The sequence below is a fragment of the Sturnus vulgaris genome, chromosome 16, assembly GCF_052056855.1.
Source record: "Sturnus vulgaris isolate bStuVul1 chromosome 16, bStuVul1.hap1, whole genome shotgun sequence".
NCBI classification, from domain to species: Eukaryota; Metazoa; Chordata; class Aves; order Passeriformes; family Sturnidae; genus Sturnus; species Sturnus vulgaris.
Genome location: NC_142258.1, coordinates 6,542,441 through 6,563,356, shown reverse-complemented (window position 1 = coordinate 6,563,356; position 20,916 = coordinate 6,542,441). Strand labels below are relative to the sequence as shown.

The window sequence follows — 20,916 nt, the reverse complement described above, 5'->3', positions numbered from 1 at the left end:
CTAATGCAGAGGGAAAAAAAAGAAGTAAGATGTGTGATAGTGTTTTTAGACATTATAGCCAGTAATACTTATTTAATTGTGTTTCTTTTTACCTGTAGGAAATGAAGATCTGTTCAGCAATTATAAATTTATTCCATCTGATCCCAGCTGCCCCACAGACTCTGGTTAAACCTCTCCTGGAAGTTGTTATGAAAACAGAACGAGCCATGTTAATTGAGGTAAAAGAGGAAGTTAACATTGCTGAAATTTTTGCTTTATAGTCTTCTTAAACATTAGTATATGATAATTACAATATTTCAAATATGATGTGAGAACATTTCATGTAGTAAATATGCTCTTCAAGCCTTTTGGAGGTATTAACATTTGTCTTACACTCTTAGAAGTGAAGTTTTGAAAGTGTCAGTGAATTCTCATCATGCAAGTTCTGAACATTTTGGATCTGCATAAATGCCAAGTCAAATGCATTTTTCTGAGTGCTAGTAAATTAGTAGGAAACACTCTATACTCGGCATTTTTAATTTAAGGTTTATGAATTTTTCAGGCTGGCAGTCCATTTAGGGAACCATTGATAAAGTTTTTGACACGTCATCCATCCCAGACTGTGGAACTGTTCATGATGGAAGCCACTTTAAATGACCCACAGTGGAGCAGAATGTTTATGGTAAGCTGTGTGGGGAGAGGAGCAGGAAAAAACCCTCAACTTGACAAATCTGATGAACAAAAAGGTTTCATATTTTGCATCTTTTTTTCCTGTATGACCTTGTAGTCCACATGGTCTTACTCTTGGCTGCAGGGTTCCTGTTCCTGGTTTTATATTTGTTTGTCCTGAAGTGTTGATTTTATACCTTTCCAGATCATGTAAGGCTATTACTGAAGTGTAGATGTTATTTTTATATACATGAAATATGACCTCTGCAACTTTAGTGTGGAATATAAAAGCTACAGGATGATATAGTCGCCTGATATTTTGGCTTTTAAAGGTTATTAAAATTATTTCTTCCCCTTTTGCAGAGTTTCTTGAAACATAAAGATGCCAAACCTCTGCGGGATGTACTGGCAGCTAATCCCAACCGATTTATCACCCTGCTGCTGCCTGTGGGTGCCCAGGCAGCCGTGAGACCTGGCTCCCCCAGCACCACCACAATGCGTCTCGACCTGCAGTTCCAGGCTATCAAGGTATTCATTTACCCCTGTTTATCTCTGTGCTGGATAGCTGAAACCCCTTCAGCTACAAGCCTCTTACATCCAGGCTTTCAGAGTGTGTGTGTGTGTATTACAGCTCATAGAAAACCACTTGTAAAAAAATGTGGAGTGTTTGTAGTTGCAGCTGCTCTGAGAAGGGAAAAGACACTCAAATTAACTATGCTTTTTTTGTCAAGTAGGATACAAGAGGAAAGCATGACAACAGAAACAGAAATTTATTTTTCTTAATCTAAACTATTTTTCACTCTTTTGTTTTGCTGTTGAATATTTTAGAACCCTTAATTGACCTTAAGCAAGTGCTTGTATATCATTGTTTCTCCTAACAGATCTCTTTTGTGTTGACTGGGCATTTGTCTTGTTTTGCTTTGGACAGATCATAAGTATTATTGTTAAGAATGATGAATGTTGGTTAGCAAATCAACACTCCTTGGTGAATCAGCTGAAACGTGTATGGGTGAGTGAAGCTTTTCAGGAGAGACATAGGAAAGAGAATATGGCTGCAACAAACTGGAAAGAGCCCAAGCTGTTGGCCTATTGCTTACTGAATTACTGCAAGTAAGTAAAAATCTTATTTCCTAGGCCCTGCATGGATTTTTTAAAATTTTAATTTGGAAAATACTGTAAAGGTATATAGGGCTACTAAAAATGGTTTACAGTTATTGAAGAGAAAGTGTCATATATTTCATAGTACTGTCATTGGCTCTAAAGCTATGCCTGTGGTACTGGCTGCTCTTGCTTCTCTGCTCCTTTAAAAGGTTAGTTTCATCAGCATAGTAGTTAGTGTATTTTTTTCACAGAAGCTTTCTATTTTATGTGTTTTCACAGGAGGAATTATGGTGATATAGAGTTACTTTTCCAGCTGCTTCGAGCTTTTACAGGCCGATTTCTCTGCAATATGACTTTCTTAAAGGAATATATGGAAGAAGAGATCCCCAAAAACTACAGTATTCCCCAAAAACGGGCTTTGTTCTTCCGCTTTGTAGACTTGAATGACCCAAACTTTGGAGATGAGCTCAAAGCCAAGGTAACTAAAGCAATTAAATCAAAGAAGCCTGGTATTTAGGTTTAATTTTCTTCTTGGGAACTAGGGCAACAAAACTCCCTTACTTAAATGTCAATGAGTTTGATAATTGGCAGAGTCATTTGGGTGAAAATATCATACCTGAAGAAGAGCGATAATAAACAGAGACAGCAATTCATCTTGTGTTCAATGCTGACTGCTTTAGCTTACACTTTCTAAGAATCTATGCCCTTGGAAGGAAGAAAGAGGGGAAAAAATTGGCGTGTGTCTTTTTCTTGGGGTTTTATTTATAGTTTCTTTTTGCAACTCAGTGGGTGTGTCCAGCAGGCAGGTTTGCATGTGGGAGTTGAATGTTGGCTGCCATTAGAAAAATATAATAGTACAGTAAAACTTGCTTTGTTTTTATTCTGTAGGTGCTGCAACATATCCTGAATCCTGCTTTCTTGTACAGTTTTGAAAAAGGAGAGGGTGAACAGCTGTTGGGCCCCCCAAACCCTGAAGGAGATAATCCAGAAAGCATCACTAGTGTTTTTATAACAAAGGTAACAATCTTTTCTTTACATTGAAGTATTTGAAAATTAAAACAAAAAGTTGTTCCTATCATTTGACTTTTCATCCTGATTTGAATTAGTTGTTCTGTTCTGGTCTGTTATGTCAAATTGCTTCATAATGTTGAATGTGAGATCCATCAGTCATCAGTGGAATGGGACTGCACTTTTCAGTTTATGCTGTTTTCAGAACTGCAATGTGTCTTTAGAAATGGGCCTTACTTGGCTGTAATCCCAGTCTTTTTTATAAGGAAAGCTTTCCATGACCCAGCATCAGTGTCTTTCTAATTCACTGCTGTTTAATGGAACCAGTTATAAAACGAATGTTATTGAAGATGAGGGTTGGGGTTTTTTATTTATTTCTTTTTATAGATTAGCAGTTCGGGAGTTTCCAGATGTGCTCATTATTTAAAGATTCACACTTCAGGAGGTTGTTTTGTGGGTGCTAAACTGAGTCAAGAAAGTAATTACAAGTTCTTAGTCTTCTTAAAAACTGCTCAGAAAGCAAAAATTTGGGACTTTGCCTTTATAATAACAACATTTATTATAATAATAAAAGTAGGTTTTTTTCTCAACTTCATTCTCTCCTCTTTGATCATGCCTGGAACTAGGTACTTGATCCAGAAAAGCAGGCTGATATGCTGGATTCTCTGAGGATCTACCTGCTGCAGTTTGCCACGCTGCTGGTGGAGCATGCCCCCCATCACATCCACGACAACAACAAGAACAGGAACAGCAAACTGCGGCGCCTGATGACCTTTGCCTGGCCCTGCCTCCTGTCCAAGGCCTGTGTGGACCCAGCCTGCAAGTACAGTGGCCACTTGCTCTTGGCACACATCATTGCCAAGTTTGCCATTCACAAGAAGATTGTTCTGCAGGTATTGACCACGGCCTTGTGTTAAGTTCCACAGAGTGCTTTCTTTTGTTTTAAGATTCAGAGTCAAAGCTGCACTGTGGTTTTGAATACTGAGTATAATTCAAACACTACAAATGCAGCAGGGCAAATGTTTACTACAGATTTACTTGGGAATAGGAGAGTATAGAAAGAAGGACTACTTAGCCTTCCTGTTTTCATTTGTCTTCACACAAGTAGACCTTTTGGTTGAATTAACGAAATTGAGAATTTTCCTCATTTAAGAGGCAGACACTTCAGTTGAGGCACAATATGGGGACCAAGGGAAAATTTCAGATTGGACAGTGGAGAGGGAGGAATAAAAGGGAGTGTAAAGGAAATAGAAGTATATGCTCTATGCTTTTGCTGCTGATGTATCATGATATTTTTAACAAATTATGGGCCTTTAAAGAAAAATTGTGTTTTTTAGAAGAATATGTTGTTGTTTCCCCTTCTTTATAGATGCTTTGTTTTTGTAAATACATACAGTATTAATGTTGATGAGAAATTCTGCTGTCCAGGTTTTTCACAGCCTTCTCAAAGCTCATGCAATGGAGGCCCGGGCTATTGTCAGGCAGGCCATGGCTATCCTGACTCCAGCTGTGCCTGCTCGAATGGAGGATGGACACCAGATGCTCACTCACTGGACACGAAAAATCATTGTGGAGGAGGGCCATACAGTGCCCCAACTAGTACATATTTTGCACTTGATAGTACAACATTTCAAGGTACTTATGCTGTTATTCTGGTACTCACTGTATCTCCTGTATTAAGGAAGTAAACAGGTTGATTAGAAAAACTGTATAATCTTGATTTATATGGCTTAACTTCCAAGTGCATCATTTGTGTGTAAAGATACTTATCTATAACTGAATACAACTGTTTAATAGCAAGTAATTTATTAAACTCTATCATGATTGAAGTTAGAATTCCAAATGTCAGGTTAGAGTCTGCAAGATGAATTCATTACACATGCATTAGCAGTGTTCTTTAACAGGTCTGTGAAGATTCTCTGAGAGTTCTTTAAAATGGTGCAGAACCATATTCTTTGCCATCCTCCACTAATCATTGTTTGTTTGACTTTATATATTCTGTGGGATTAATGAGATCACTTTTATCTCCAGCCCATGTATGTTGGGAAGCATTAAACAAACGGGGGAATGGTGCAGAATGTCAATACAGGAACATTTTTGAAAACACGTATTAAAATGCAATCCAAAGAGAAAACTAATACAAATTTTTCAGGAACTGATGCCTCAGCAAATTTTGAAAGAATGTCTGAGCGTGTTCAAATCAGAGTTGAAGCTTTTTAAAAGGCTTGTAAAAATTGGTATAAGTGGTCCTTGAGAAAAACCGTCAATCTTAAAAAGAACATGTTCATTTGAGTGCATGATATCAGTAGTCACTACTGAAAGTTGTAACCAAAATACTGTTTTCAATGTGCCTGTTACCTTTCCATATTGCAAAATTTGATGTGGTACAAGTTTAGCAAACTTTGGGATTGATGACTGTTTTGTAATTTTGCTTTATATCGACTTTGTGGGTTTTGTGTAGAATGTTATTGGTTAATGACTAACGTTTCTGTGAAACCATTTTTTCAGGTTTATTATCCTGTGAGACATCACTTAGTTCAGCACATGGTTAGTGCCATGCAGAGACTGGGCTTCACTCCCAGTGTTACAATAGAGCAAAGAAAATTAGCTGTGGATCTTGCTGAAGTTGTTATTAAATGGGAATTGCAAAGAATCAAAGACCAGCAGGTAGGAAATCAAAATAAATGGGTAAAAACTGAACTGCTCCACAGTTTAATGTACTTTTTTTAACATGCACATTGCTGATATTTCAGCCAGATTCAGATATGGACTCAAGTGCAAGTGGAGAAGGAGCAAGTTCTGCCTCATCTGCTGTGAAAAGGGGATTGTCTGTGGATTCTGGCCAAGAAGTAAAACGATTCAGGACAGCTACAGGAGCAATAAGTGCTGTAAGAGAAAATCAGGATTTGTTCAGAGACTCTAGTTAGTGTAATTTTTTTTTCCACATGACTCAAAACTCCCTAAATTGAAGGCTTTAGCTTTAGCAAGTATTTTAAATCTGTTCTTGTTGTTTTCCTCCTCCAGTCTTGCTGATGACTTCTGTGTTTTGTGTGCATGCAGGTGTTTGGACGGAGCCAGTCCTTGCCAGGAGCTGATGCCCTCCTTGCCAAGCCCATTGACAAGCAGCACACAGACACTGTTGTGAATTTCCTCATTAGAATTGCTTGCCAGGTACTGTGCTTATTCTGATATGCAGATAGCAGTGTGGAGTAGCAGCCAAACCCATAAACCCCTCTGTTCACACAGGTCCTTTTAGGCTTGGATTATTCTAATGTTTCTATACTTTGTTTTCATGAATAATTTACCTATTTGGGTGATGCTGCAAGGTATGCTTGGTTTGTTGCCTAGGTTAAATGACAAGAATACTTTATCCCAAAATATTTAAAGAGTTTTATGGGGAATGACTGTATCTAAGGATAATGATTGTAGTTTTATTTTCAAAATCCTATACATAGAATTACTTTCCTGCAGCATGTAGAACTAAAGCTTTTCACCAAATTTGGAGGGAATTAACTTTTCTAGGATGGGGAAAATTATCTGGGTGTACCTCCAGGCTGATAAATTTTATGACTTCTGCTCCTGCAGCAGACTCAGCAGGTAAGTAGCATGGGATTTTATATCCCACAGTCCACTGCACAAAGTAGATGTGCTCTTAAGTATAGAGATGAATTGAGTAAAGAGCCACACATGTTTATGGATACCTTGCAAACACTAAAGATTAACCATCTTGGGTATGTTCAGAGTAGTAATAAAGGATGGGATGAAACTTTTAAAAATACACCTTTGATGGGGTGATTTGGGTTAATTAGCAAGCAATTTCGACACCAGTTCTGGTGTTTACTATTAGTTGTGAGCTTTTAATGCATTAAATGCTGTGTGACTGTACTGATGAAAGTACTTAAGCTCATCCATTTCAGAACTAAGAAATGATGTGCTTGCATGGAATGTGTAATAAATTAATGACTAGGTCCCAAAAGGGTGTCATTTTGTTAACTCTGATTAATTGCTAGGTAAATGACAACTCCAACACTGCAGGATCCCCTGGGGAGTTGCTGTCTCGCCGCTGTGTCAACCTTCTGAAAACAGCTCTGAGACCAGACATGTGGCCCAAGTCAGAACTGAAGTTGCAGTGGTTTGATAAGCTGCTCATGACTGTGGTAGGTAGCATTCTAGTCGTGTAGGACTTTAGGTTTCCCTGGCATGTGACATGATTCAATACTAGTCATATGTGGATATAGATTTTTGCAGTACTAATCTTTTCTTTATAGTGGAATAAACAAGTTGTTAAGTATGTGGTTATAATTTGTAGAGCTGCAGTGCTTACTGGTTGGTGTGCTTTTTTAGTTTTGTTTTTTTTTTCTTAGTGGGTTTTAACAGATTTGGTCTGAGTATAGTAATCTGTGTAATTCTTGTTTACCCCTACTCACTGCCTTTTTGGATGCTTTCTCTTAGGAACAGCCCAATCAGGCCAACTTTGCCAACATTTGCACTGGCTTAGAGGTCTTAAGTTTCCTGTTGACTGTGCTGCAGCCCCCTGCTATCCTGAGCAGCTTCAAGCCCCTCCAGCGAGGGGTGGCAGCCTGTATGACCTGTGGGAACACCAAGGTTTTGAGAGCTGTCCATAGTTTGCTGTCTCGCTTGATGGGAATTTTCCCCACAGAACCAAGTGAGTGATGTTTTCTTCCTCCTTGTTATCCTTTGCTGCTGCATAACTTAAGTGGTTGAGGGTGGGATGAAGGCACTCTTTGGAATGTGCTAATATTCTGTTTCATGATTCCTGCATTTAATAGTCCATTTTAGCTTGCACTTTCAACCTCTGATTAAAAAAGGCAAAGCTGAAATAAGTAATCATGTGGAGTACATCATTATCCATTGACATAAAAACGTAATAACCTGTGGCTGTCATAATTTTAGTTCAAGAAATGCATGCTATAAATCTAATGAATTTTTACAATTAGAACTTTTCAGCTTCAGAAGTGCAATTTTTTAGCTATTAAGCTTTGCTGTTTTGCTGAAACAAAAATGGGAAATAAAGTAAAAAAGGAAGGCAATAGGTAATATGCTGTGTCTTAATAGAAGCTAATTTAGATCATTTTTTTCTTGGAAAAAAGGTAAATCAGTAATGTAAGACTGCTTGTCAAATTGATTTACTCAGAAGAAGTGGTACATTATTATAAAGGACATACTGGTGTAATAAAGAGGTTTATATAAATGAGGGATCTGCCTGTGTCACTTTAGATTGTTGACAATATAAGACTCCAGTGATGTTTTAGTGACTGTACATTCACAGTGTAACTGTTCTTTGCCTGTTCCTTGGGTCATGTTACCAAAACTAAACTCACCTCTAAACTCTGCAGGTACCTCCAGTGTAGCATCCAAGTACGAAGAGCTGGAGTGCCTTTATGCTGCAGTTGGGAAGGTGATTTATGAAGGACTGACTAATTATGAAAAGGCCACCAATGCCAACCCTTCCCAGCTCTTTGGTACGTGTCCCACATCCCTGGCAGCTCCGTGGGAATGCCCTCAGTAATGTCTGCCACGAGTTTCCTTCCCCAGAAGGAAAGTGCAGTCTGACCTGAGGCAGAGCAAGCTGTGGGAAGCATTTCAAGCTAACTTGAGAGATGAGCTTGGGATGTCATAATCTGTGAAGAAAGGGAATGGAGGGGGGTTCTTTGTGTTTTGTCTTCTCACTGATGTGACTTGGGAGCAATTTTTGGAGGTGGGGAGGTGTAGATCTGCTAGGTGGAAGCCTTTTGTATTCAAAGTGCATAAGAAAAAGGTGCAGTATTAATACTAGCCAAAAAATAAAGTAAAAGTTACTGGTAGCTTCTTTCATGCAAGTCCTCTGAGATACAGCAGAATATTTCAAGGAATCTGTGTAAAGTCTAATGTGTTCCTGCCTTTCTTTTTAAATTTTTAAGCCTCATTTATTAGCTGATTTGGATAGTGTATTAAGATTTATGTATTCATAGATCTTAAACTCTCAGTAATCAAGAGATTACAAATATACTATTTTTTCTTGAGTTACAAAATCAGAGTTTTTATTATAGACCATTCTGAAGAGCTGAAATATTTTTCTTTTCTTGTTTTTTTGTACTTACTGAACTGCTGGACAACTCAGCTACATGATAGAATGACAAAGATATATTGGAATAATAGAGTTTGGCCCAGAACTGGTTGTGTTGGTATTACAGACCTGAAATTGTGCAATGCTGGAAAACCTGCTGATTTAAATGGCAAATGTCCTTCACTGTTCTATTCTGTGAGCTGTGTGGATGGTTGTAATTTCACCTTGGGAATTGCCTATTTGTCAGATGTCAGGACGTGCTTTACATCAAACTAACCATGAAGGATGTTTCTTACATTTTGTCCAGAGTTCTCTTAAAAGCAGCACCACAATCAAGCTGTCAGGAGGTGCATTTTATAGTAATTCTGTGGCTCAGAGGCTGAGCTTTGTGGGTCAAATTTTGTGCCCATGTGATCAGAAAAAGGAATAAAAACTTTGGCAGGAGCCATTCAATCACCAGAGCATGCTTCTGTAGATATGCTGTGTGGATATGTTGAATTAGAGAGTTGCAGTAAGGTGTTTTTTTTTTTTCAGTAGGTATAATTTTACAGGGTATGTTTGCTTTTTTTTTTTTAAAGAGTGAAGTAGCCAACTCGAGTTAACTTCAATCTACAGAAACTGATTTATGAAACTTAATAAAGATTCTAGATTAGAAAACTAAAGTTACAATTTCTTAATTACTAAACCCAGGCCTGCTCATTTAAAAGTTTTTCTACTTTTTGCTACTAAAATAAATGTGCAACATCAGGAGTAGTTACATACATTTTTTTAAGGTCTTGGGGAAGTATTTGCTCTCAATCCCTTTCTTTCTGTCCTCCCTTTTTCCCCTTGCTGTTCATCGCACACTTATATACAAAACTTCAAAATATTTTGATTAGTACAAAAGTAACTTTTTAGACTTAGTCTAAGGACTAAAGTTGAGACTGAAATTTTTCTCCAAATCTCTCCAGATTTCTAATGTTTGTAACCTGGGTAGTGCCATCCTTCTTTTAAGGCATCTGTACCTTACTCAGGTCATGCTCAGAAGTTTTAATTTCTGAAGTCTTGCTTTTATCTCTAGGGACTCTGATGATTCTGAAATCTGCATGCAGCAACAACCCCAGCTACATTGACAGGCTGATCTCAGTTTTCATGAGATCCTTGCAGAAGATGGTCAGGGAACACTTGAACCCACAGGCAACAGCAGGAACAGCAGAAGCAAATACAGGTATTGCCTTACGCAGTCTGTTCATGATTAGAAGTTATAAAGTATTAAAATACCTTCATCCTAAAAGGATTCAAATGAATTTGTGGGGTTTTTGTGGGTTGTTACTTGTTGTAAAATACTTGAGCCTTAGTGAGTAGTGTTACTGAAGTATTGGGAGCTAAAAATTCACGTATGAGTTCCAGTTACCTGCTGGAATTAATACATGAATTTCAGTATTAGCCCAACCTTTTCAGTGAAGGGTTAGTGAAACATTTGTTGAGCTGCAGCATAAATAGAAGTACTGAAATTCTTCAAGGCTTTAGAATGTTGAGGGAAGAGGGGCTGATTTTTTTTCAATTGTGCTGTGCTTTCACTTTTTTTGCTCCTTCCTATTTTGTAATATTGGAACAACTGCGTTTGAATTAACTTGTTGGAGCTGATGCTTTAGTTTTTAATCTCAAAATAGCATCTTTTTCAGTCAGTATAATTCTGTCTGTTGTCAAATGATTTAGGTCATGAGTCATTGAAAAAAATCAGATGTTCTTGTAGAAGAAAATTCAGGGCTGGTAAAGGGCCCTGTAATTTACTAATGAATAAGCTACTGAAGTAAACACTTTGAAGGAATTACTGCTGTTAGATTCTCAGCACATACTTTAATTAGGTAAATAAGAACCTTGTAAATTTTATTAACTCTGAGAAGCAGTTGGAAAATTATTAAACTTCATAGATAAGCAAGTCAGGAAATTAGCTGAACAGAATTAGAGAATTATCTGCATCACAGACAATTTCTTTCACCAAGTTAATTGTAGTTTTTCAGTACTGGGGGTCTGTAATACCGTTTACTAAAGATTTGCAGAAAGGAAAAAAACAGGCTTGCCTTTAGGATGGATTTGGTTTTGAAAGGAGTCATAGGAATCATGGAATGGTTTGGGTTAGAAGAAACCTTAAAGGTCATCTAATTCCAACCCCTTGCCAGAGGCAGGGACACCTTCCACTAGGCAGTTACTAAAGCCTTAGTTGTGTAGGAATGTAAAGGAATAATTCTGAGCACATTATGGGGATGTATTTCCAGGCAATAAATGATGCAGCTGCTATTTTTAAAATTACAGGATCTTATCTGGAGAATTTTTTCCCTAGTTGTTTCGTAGGTTTATACACAACTGTAATCCTTTTTTGGCATCCATAGCAGGTACAAGTGAACTGGTAATGCTGAGTCTGGATCTTGTGAAAACTCGCTTGGCTGTGATGAGCATGGAAATGAGGAAAAATTTTATACAAGCTATTCTAACATCTCTCATTGAAAAATCCACTGATGCCAAAATTCTTCGTGCAGTGGTAAAAATAGTGGAGGAGTGGGTGAAAAACAATTCCCCAATGGCAGCTAATCAGGTAAATTGAGTAGATGAAGTCATTATTGCTCTCAAATACTAAATTACTATGATTAGCCACTATAATTCATCAGTTTTGACAATGAGGTTTGTAATGATCTGTTATATATGTTTAGATGCCCTTGATGATGATTAGACTATTTTCATTCCTTGTGAAAATAGCTACAGCTATAGATACTTTGCATTTTATAGGCTTGTATTTGGTGTTTGATCTCAAATGCTGTTTTGTGGAGAACTTCCTTTAAAGTAAAAATTGTAAAATATACTTCACATTAACCTGGATAGAACGACTCCTCAGGAGGGAGATGACTAATGCTGGTGTAAATTGTTACTCTGTAACATTTTGTGGCCTCCTCAATCTGCCATATTTTTTAAGAGTTGAGCTCTTTACAGTCTAGTGCTGTACAAAAGGACCTACACTTTTATAATATGCATCAGAATTTTTTAATCCCCGAACAACTTAAACTTATTTTTAGTAATAATTTTTTAATTCTCAGCATATATTAGAAGGAGAAATGCTGGAGTGATTTTTCTTTTTAAGAACTATGACCTACCAAGCTCTTTTTCAGTACTTTAGAAGTGAAAGAGTCATGTAAAGGATGGCTGAGTTGTAGTTTGAATGTGCTAGTTCTCTGCATGTTTTAAGATGAATTGACAAAATTAATCATGTCTTCTTTTACCACAGACACCTACTCTCCGGGAGAAGTCCATTTTACTGGTGAAAATGATGACTTACATTGAAAAGCGTTTTCCAGAAGACCTTGAATTAAATGCTCAGTTCTTAGACCTTGTTAACTATGTCTATAGGTAATTATAGCAATTAATCATTTGTTGCAGCTTATTGGTTCATAATTTGTACCATATATGAACTTTATAACATGTCATCAATCTTTTTAGGTCTGAATTAAGGGTTTTTGTTGGTTTTTTTTTTCTAAAATGCAAAATCAATTCACTTTACTGAGACCACAGTCCATATTTATGGAAGACAATTTGAAAACAGAGGTTCCTTAGTAAGGATTTTTACTTTTGGCACTGATAAAATACCTCCACCCCAACTTCTTTCTTTCCCAAGATACCAAGACATCCTTGTACCTGACTGTACCTTGACCTAACACTATGGTTACAGCTAAGATCTGTCTTTTCACACTCATAGGATATAAATATACTTTCTCCTTGAAACTTTATTGTAAATTAGACTCTCAGGAGAGTTACTTTGCTAGGTAGACTTGCAGATTATGAATCACAATGAAATAATTAAAATAGTCACCTTATCAACAAATGCCAGGTATTTAATGATGTGCTGCTGCTTCACATTATTTTGCAGTCACTTTGCTCTTGTACTCTGCTGGTTCACTGTGCAACATGTGCACACGGTGCTCAGAAAGTTTTATCAGTCAATACCATTTGTCATTTCAAACACCATACAGATTTGGCTCAGTGTTTCACAATTATAATTAGATTTTATCCTGAGAGAGTATTTCTGATAGTTCTGGGGCAGTTTTACAACAAGCAGCAATATTTTCTTTGCTGTTTCTCTCAAAAACTGCACCTGGACATTTGCCACATGTGGGCTTTTTTTTTTTAAGTGTGTTATACAAAACCTAGGAGTCCTCTCTTTCTAATGGCTGTGTTATTAATTTTAGGGATGAGAATCTTTCTGGGAGTGAACTTACAGCTAAACTGGAGCCAGCATTTCTCTCTGGTTTACGCTGTGCCCAGCCACTCATCCGAGCCAAATTCTTCGAGGTGTTTGACAATTCCATGAAACGTCGCGTTTACGAGCGCTTGCTTTATGTGACCTGCTCCCAGAACTGGGAGGCCATGGGAAATCACTTCTGGATAAAGCAGTGCATCGAGGTAGGGAAACTGCTTGTATCAGGAATGCAATTAGAAATATGTTTTATTCCTTGTTTTTCCTTGTTGAGTGTAAAAGTGGTGTGTTTTGTAGTTTATATTGTCTGTATCAAAGCTGAAAATACGAACTTTGCTGCCTCAGCTCCTGTGGTGCTTAAAAATACATACAGTGGCTAAACAGTGAAATGCTGATGCTTGGGAAGTGGCTTTAATATAAATGTCTGCAATCTATTTTCTCTGCCAAAAAGCTTAATGACCAGGTTAATACTTCTTCAGGAAAAAAAGGAGACGATTTCAAGAAAACTGTTAAAGCTGGAATGTCTCCTCTAACAGTGTACCAGCTGTTAGTTGGGATTGCATTGAAATGAAATTGCATCTTTCCTTGGTTTATTTAAAATAAAATGGGGCAAAACGTTTTGTTTTAACAAATTTTATATTAAAGCATGAATTTAAGGTGACTGTGAACATCCTTTTTAGGGTAACAGAGTCTGTATTTATTAGCAGATTGAGGGCACTTAATACATGTGTTAAAAAGTACAAAATACAGCCTTTAGGCCTAGGGGGATTCTATTAATAAAGGTGATAAATGGGTCTTAAACTTACTATTGCAACTTTAACTTTCTTTTTGTATATTAAACCATAGTGATGTTTTCTTTGAAGTACTGCAGTAAAATGTGTGTTCAAAAACTCTTGTTACTTTTCCATGTGGTAGCTGCTGTTGGCAGTGTGTGAGAGGAACACCACGATTGGCACAAGCTGCCAGGGTGCCATGCTGCCCTCCATCACCAATGTCATCAACCTTGCTGACAGCCACGACAGGGCAGCCTTTGCCATGGTCACACATGTCAAGCAAGAGCCTCGGGAGAGGGAGAACAGCGAGTCCAAAGAGGAGGTAACTGACAGAAAATACTGTGGAAAAAGCAATCTCTCTGATGGAATTCAGCTCTTCTTAGTTTCTCACCTGATAACTTTGGAGAATGTGTGATGAAGATGATGTGTGCAGATTGTTCGTGTCTCTTGTGGTTTGAGCACGTGTGGGTCTCTCAGAACTCCCATTCATTCATTTAGCCTTTGCTTCAGCACTCTAGGCAATTACAGATCTGAACCTGAAGAAGTGACAGAAACAGTGGGACCTGAAATAAATTGATCAGGAGGGTGTTTTCTACTGTGGAAAATAAGCAAGAGCACATAGAAGATGCCTGTTTTTATTTACTGAGTTGTTTTCGTCTGTGTAGGATGTTGAAATAGACATTGAATTGGCTCCAGGAGATCAGACCAGCACTCCCAAAACCAAGGAACTTTCAGAGAAGGACATTGGCAACCAACTGCACATGCTGACCAACAGGCACGACAAATTCCTTGACTCCCTTCGGGAAGTGAAGGTGGGTGCACGTTGTTGGTGAAAAACCATTTTAATTCTAAAAACCTTCAAATTGATCTGAGGTGGTTATTCTTTTCTTCTATTTCACACTTCTCATTTTTTACCTGAGTTTTCTTACATAGACATCTCTTATAATCTGTAATTTCTTATTTGCCTGTGGTAAAAAAATTCTTAAGCCTTCACTTTGTCGCTAGTTATTAGTGCATCCCTTTTCTACAAAATTAAATATCATCCTCCTTCACCCAAAGTATATTTTAACAATTCAATTCAGAAACTAGTGATGTCAAACACAGGTTATGGGATCAAAAATGTGTATCAGCATGTTATGATTAAATAATTTCTAAGAAAATAATTTAGCTGAAAGCTATGTTTAAATAGCTCCACACTAGCAACAGCTCTATCCAATTAACCTTATTCAACATCTTCCCTTTTTCCTTCTTTTTTTTTTTTATGGTTACAGTAATGAATCAGAGTCTTGATCAACATGAAAATAGGATTAATTTCTTTTTGCAAGTCTCTATTGCTAAAGGAAACTTTTTTTTTTTTCAAAAGATATTAGCATTACTAGTGAAACAATGGTATAACTGTTTTACCACAGGATTAATTGTATTTTCCTGTTTCTATCCATCTGTCTGTTTCCAGACGGGAGCGTTGCTGAGTGCCTTTGTTCAGTTATGTCATATTTCTACACCTTTGGCAGAGAAGACTTGGATACAACTATTTTCACGGCTTTGGAAAATCTTGTCTGACAGACAGCAACATGTGAGCACCTCTCTCTCCCCCATTTGCAGATTCCTCTTTGTAAATGACTGCTGTTCCAGGAAACTGTATTTGTATGGTGACTTTGTTCATTAGCTTTGAGATATTTGCCATTCTCAGAGTGTTGAATGCTGTATACCTGTATTGATACATCTTTTGAAAGAAATAGGTCCTTTCATTTTACAAAGGGGAATATACTTATTGAATGGTTGTTCCCTGTACAAAAGAGATTTTAAATCTAATTTCTCTAATTGTAGAATCTGAATAGACAGCTAATACTATGTTTTTTCTCCTAGGCTCTAGCAGGTGAAATAAGCCCTTTCTTGTGCAGTGGAAGCCATCAGGTGCAGCGAGATTGCCAGCCAAGTGCCCTGAACTGCTTTGTGGAAGCAATGTCACAGTGTGTTCCTCCCATTCCCATCAGACCTTGTGTCCTGAAATACTTGGGTAAAACTCACAACCTCTGGTTTCGTTCTACACTCATGCTGGAACATCAAGCCTTTGAAAAAGGACTGAGTCTGCAGATTAAGCCTAAACAGACAACAGAATTTTATGAGCAGGAAAGCATAACTCCTCCTCAACAGGTAGTGTTACGTTTATTGAAATACCTTGTGAAATATGAAGAGAGAAACCTAACACTGACAAGTCCTCCACTAAACCATATCCCATACATATTTTACATGTATTTTAAATACCTCCAAGGGCAGGGACTCTAGCATTGCCCTGAGCAGTCTGTTCCAGTGCTTAACAAACTTTTCAGTGAAAACATTTTTCATTAATATTGAATCTAAACCTCCCCTGGTGTAACTTGAAGCTGTTTCCTCTTGTCCTATTGTATTATTGACTTGTTGAAAAATTTTGTTTTCTATGATTTGATGTGTTGTGTTAGGGAAGACAGGCAAGAGTCAGTGTACAGGCCGTAGGATTTTTTTGTCATGCAGTGTTGTTTTCAGTACATGGTTGTTACTAATTTCTTGCCTTGTAGAGTTTTAAAGAGAGTTTTAAAAAGTTTTATAAGCTCTTTTCTATTTCCATGTCTCTCTCAGCTTGCCTTGGTGTAGAACATGGGGTTTGCTGCCTACTGTGCTTTTTAAAGACAGCTTGACTGTGGAGAAATAATGTGTTGTTAACCTTGTAGGAAATCCTGGATTCCCTTGCTGAGCTCTACTCTTTGTTACAAGAAGAGGATATGTGGGCTGGGCTGTGGCAGAAACGCTGCAAATTCCCAGAGACAGCAACAGCCATTGCCTATGAACAGCATGGCTTTTTTGAACAGGTATAGTCTTGAATTTAGAAATTATCTGAGTAGTTCTACTGTCAGGATGAATATTCTGGTCAGCAGAAAAAAACTCCTAATGTTAATTATTAACTAAAGTCTTCTAAAATGGAAAGTGCCATGGCTTCCCTCCTGTCTGTAGTAGTAGTTTCAGGCCTTGTAATACTGAGGTAAGGTGAAATTTCTGTGCACACCCATCAGCTTTTCATGACATTTGTCAAGCTGCCAAATAACAGCTATATTCAGGAATAAATTTAACACACTTGACTTTCTTTCAAGTCTGTGAAGTTTTTCTTATCACTTGTTTTTAAAAAGAAAAGAGTATTGAGTTATTGTGGATATAGCAGATGGAAACATGGAATGGTTGAATTTTCTTTAGGCACAAGAAACTTATGAGAAAGCAATGGAGAAGGCTAAAAAAGAGCACGAAAGGAGCAACGCTTCCCCTTCCATCTTCCCTGAGTACCAGCTCTGGGAGGACCACTGGATTCGGTGAGACTTGAAAGCTGGTGGAGAACAAGTATTTTACCCTGCAATAGAAGCAAAATACCCTGCTCTTGGTTTAAAGCATTAGTTATGAGAATAAACTTGTCTCAGGACTTAGCTCAGATGCAGGGAAAACTTAAGGGAATAAAAAAAAGTGTTTTGTATTCCCTTAACAGAGCCTCAGAAGTGATATGCCTGAATTGCTGTAAAAATGTAATTTGCCATTGGTGGAAACAGACTGGAGCTAAAATTTGTTTTTCCTATTTGAAATGGTTGTTCTGGGAGACACAAAATGCAGCTCTTCCCTGTTCACAGATTTCTGTATTATAACTGATAATAAATAAATAAATTTTAAAAAAGTCTTCCCATCTGGATAAAACTTGTGCAGTGCTTGCAAAGCTGTTTGTAGACAAACAAATATGCAGATAATATTCTGATGCACAACATTTATTGCCACTTTTATTGAAGTTTTTGGGGTTTTTTTGTAACAAAATTGACACTGCATTTGCTTTTCTTAGTTGCTCAAAAGAGTTGAACCAGTGGGAGCCCTTGACAGAATATGGCCAGTCCAAAGGTCACATAAATCCTTACCTAGTGCTGAAGTGTGCATGGAGGGTCTCCAACTGGATTGCTATGAAGGAGGCTCTGGTGCAGGTGAGTGAGGGCTTTTTGTGCTCATGTTGAGTTTCTCCTCATCCTGCCTTTGGTATCTTCATCCCAACTGTTTTAAGAACCATCCCATGAGAATAAGCTGATGGTTTTTGTTCTTGAGGCTGCTATGAACTGCCAGGCTGCATGAACATCTTGAACTTCTTAGGGCCAATGGCAGACTTCTGCTGGAGCTGCCAGTAGATTGTCTGGAATTTTTTTTAAGCATTGTACATGGTATCACTTATTTAAAGAAGATGGACAACATGGGTTTTTTTTAATGTGTTTTGATTTGATTTTTCTTTGGGGTTTTTTTTAATGTTTTGTCTTAAGGAAATACATTCTCTTTTCATGGTAGGTAGAGTTGTTCATCTGTGATGAGTTAATATAGAAACATTAACCAGATATAAAACTGAAATATAAAAGGTGAGAATACTTCATTAAATCACAGGTGGAAGGGAGCTTGCAGATCTTTCTTGCACTGTTGTATACAGTGGGACAATACTGGAATTACTGTGCTAAAGATGCCAGAATTTGCAATAAAGGGATGAAGTACATATTTAAAATGCAATGTGAAGCCAAATCTTTAAGTAGCAAACTGCACATGCAACAAAAACTGCCTTATGGGTGCTATTTACATTTTAATTAATTTCTTTTGTTCCTATAACACTTAGTATTTTGTGTCCTATTTAAGTATGCAACTTCAGAGGCTAAGTTTAGAAATATTTGAGAAACCTTTAAAGCCTAAAATAAGAATTATATTGTACAGTATATTATAAGCCTTGGGCTTGAAGAGAGTGAAATAGATCATATCTGACAGCTTCTGTTTTTGGACAATTGCAAGTTGAGTGGAAGTGACAACCCTGAGTAAGTGCTGATATGCTTTAGCTGCAGTTGTATTAAATGAGGTATTTTCAGTAATGAGACATTTACTTTATGACTGAGGAGAAGATGCTGCTGAAGCCATAAATGGAGCCTTTGTGACTCTAGTCAGGTTCTTGTAAAAGTGTCAGCACATGTTTGCATAAATATTGGGATCTGAAAGAATAATTGATTCTGTGCTGCTGTACTCACTACTCCAATTTTATTGATATTCTTTAATGTGGTTGTTTTTTGTCAAGTTCCCTGGTTGATTCACAAGAGAGGCCAGAGACGATGGCAAATATCTATCAGCTTTCATAAATCTTGGTGAAAGATTTTTAATAATCTACTCATTAAAGTTGAGCTATTAAAACAGCAAGTAGCCTTTGATAGGACCCAAGACTCATTTCCATTTGCTCACACTGCCATTGTGTTTAATGATCCAGTAGATAACATAATAAAGAAGGGGATTATTTTCACTGTGTAAGTGTAAGGATGCTACCTGGCACTTTTTCTTTGCTGGCTCAGGCGTAAAAGTCAGTTGAGGATAACAGGAATAACAATTGTAATGGTCACCCTACAGTTTATCAACACGAGGATAATGCAGGGGGATTTCTGTGTTGCACATCAAACCATAAAGGGCTTGATATAAAGTGGAGGAAAAAGAGGTAAAAAAGTTGTAAATGAAAGGCCTGCAGTGTCAGCTGGTGAGCACTGGCTCAGTGTGAGGTTGCTATAAAATGCTCACAGAATTTAGGTGCTGCACAATTCAAGTGCTTTGCTGGATTTAGTTGCCAAATTTTTATAAATTATTTTAGCACTATGACTTGACTTAGCACCTGTGCTCAGAAATTACTTTACATAAATGAGAAGGTTGGTTGTTGATTACTTGAAAAAATATTAGCTGTTTATTTCCATAAACTCAGCAATGTCCTAGAGCAGGCAGGGAGTATAATTCTGCATGATGTGGGACAGGTGGGGGCAGGATCCTTTTAGGTGAGAAGTTGCCTTTACGTGTTCTGGAGCCCCTGAAGCATTTCAGATGTAGTGTGTGCTGAGAAGCATCTTCTGGCTTGGTCCAGGGTGAATTGTTTGCTGTGAACTTCCTGCTCCTGTGGCAGGGCTGCTTTGGGCTGGCTCAGCTCTTTGAGCTGCATTACAGTTGTCAGTGTGAAAACACCCCAGCAGCAGCTTGGGCATGGGCACTTCTACTCCTGTGCTGAATTGGCAATTTATGTGCAGTAACTTTAGGAGAGCTGAAACTCCTCTAGTGACATAAATGTTAATACTTCAATCTGATGTTTTTAAAGAATGAGAATTTTTTTTAAGCCTTCTTAAACAAACAGCTTTGATGTTTTGAAAATAAACTGTCTGAGTAGGAGCAATCTTTACTGGATGTTTTTCCTATTCCATGACCAGGTGGAACTGAGTTGTCCAAAAGAGATGGCCTGGAAAGTGAACATGTACAGGGGGTACCTGGCCATCTGCCACCCCGAGGAGCAGCAGCTGAACTTCATCGAGCGCCTGGTGGAGATGGCGAGCAGCCTGGCCATCCGCGAGTGGCGGCGCCTGCCCCACGTCGTGTCCCACGTCCACACGCCCCTGCTCCAGGTAACAGCAAAGATCTTATTTCCCAGCTGTCCTCCAGCAGCAGACCTCAGAACTTTCAGTAGCTGCAAGTGTAAAATATTTTAGTGTATATACTATATGTGTACAGTACTGATAGTTTTTGCATCACGGTAATTCTTTGTTCGAATTTGTGGAATGTGTGTTTGTGTTTCTTTGAACTGCTTGTTGTTTGTCAGGAAGAGCTTGTAAGAGATTGAACCCACCTCTTTTCAGGCCTCCAGAAATATTTTTGGGAAGCACTTGGCACTATTCTGATTATATGATTCTGATTGTATTAACTATTACATGAAATGAAATAACATGTATTACATGGTAAAAAATCAATGGTTGTGTCCTTTGCAACTTTCGCACACATTTTACCCCAACAAAAATGGATTTCTGTTTCCTTTTGAAATATATGAAATTGCCACACCCTGTTGTTTTGTCTTGGATTTAATCATGTAAATAATTCATTTTTCAACTATAAGAGAAGAATTTTTCAGAGTAGATGTTTTATTGACAAGTATAATCAAACAGAATTAGGTGCCTAAATCCATCTTTAAAAAATTTGATTTGGCCTTGAGTTACTTTCAGAAGATTCTTGAAAATGATCCTTTTCTCCTCTGATCTGTGTGGTACAGCTGG

The 20,916-nt window shown here is 37.7% G+C and overlaps 1 protein-coding gene across 1 annotated transcript in view; it reads left to right on the top strand.

Annotated features, from left to right (window-relative positions):
* Positions 1-20,916, top strand: part of TRRAP (transformation/transcription domain associated protein) — a 74,819-nt gene that overhangs the window by 29,355 nt on the left and 24,548 nt on the right. Inside the window, exons 32-57 of the mRNA XM_014869738.2 lie at positions 99-218; positions 542-661; positions 1,012-1,176; positions 1,577-1,758; positions 2,029-2,227; positions 2,638-2,766; positions 3,384-3,650; positions 4,186-4,392; positions 5,266-5,424; positions 5,511-5,645; positions 5,818-5,928; positions 6,768-6,914; positions 7,210-7,423; positions 8,115-8,240; positions 9,885-10,031; positions 11,197-11,399; positions 12,084-12,205; positions 13,042-13,255; positions 13,965-14,144; positions 14,488-14,634; positions 15,276-15,395; positions 15,689-15,976; positions 16,531-16,668; positions 17,048-17,160; positions 17,673-17,808; positions 20,083-20,274. Coding sequence (XP_014725224.1) covers positions 99-218; positions 542-661; positions 1,012-1,176; positions 1,577-1,758; positions 2,029-2,227; positions 2,638-2,766; positions 3,384-3,650; positions 4,186-4,392; positions 5,266-5,424; positions 5,511-5,645; positions 5,818-5,928; positions 6,768-6,914; positions 7,210-7,423; positions 8,115-8,240; positions 9,885-10,031; positions 11,197-11,399; positions 12,084-12,205; positions 13,042-13,255; positions 13,965-14,144; positions 14,488-14,634; positions 15,276-15,395; positions 15,689-15,976; positions 16,531-16,668; positions 17,048-17,160; positions 17,673-17,808; positions 20,083-20,274 — 4,281 coding nt within the window. The remainder of the gene's footprint in view (positions 1-98; positions 219-541; positions 662-1,011; positions 1,177-1,576; positions 1,759-2,028; positions 2,228-2,637; positions 2,767-3,383; positions 3,651-4,185; positions 4,393-5,265; positions 5,425-5,510; positions 5,646-5,817; positions 5,929-6,767; positions 6,915-7,209; positions 7,424-8,114; positions 8,241-9,884; positions 10,032-11,196; positions 11,400-12,083; positions 12,206-13,041; positions 13,256-13,964; positions 14,145-14,487; positions 14,635-15,275; positions 15,396-15,688; positions 15,977-16,530; positions 16,669-17,047; positions 17,161-17,672; positions 17,809-20,082; positions 20,275-20,916) is intronic.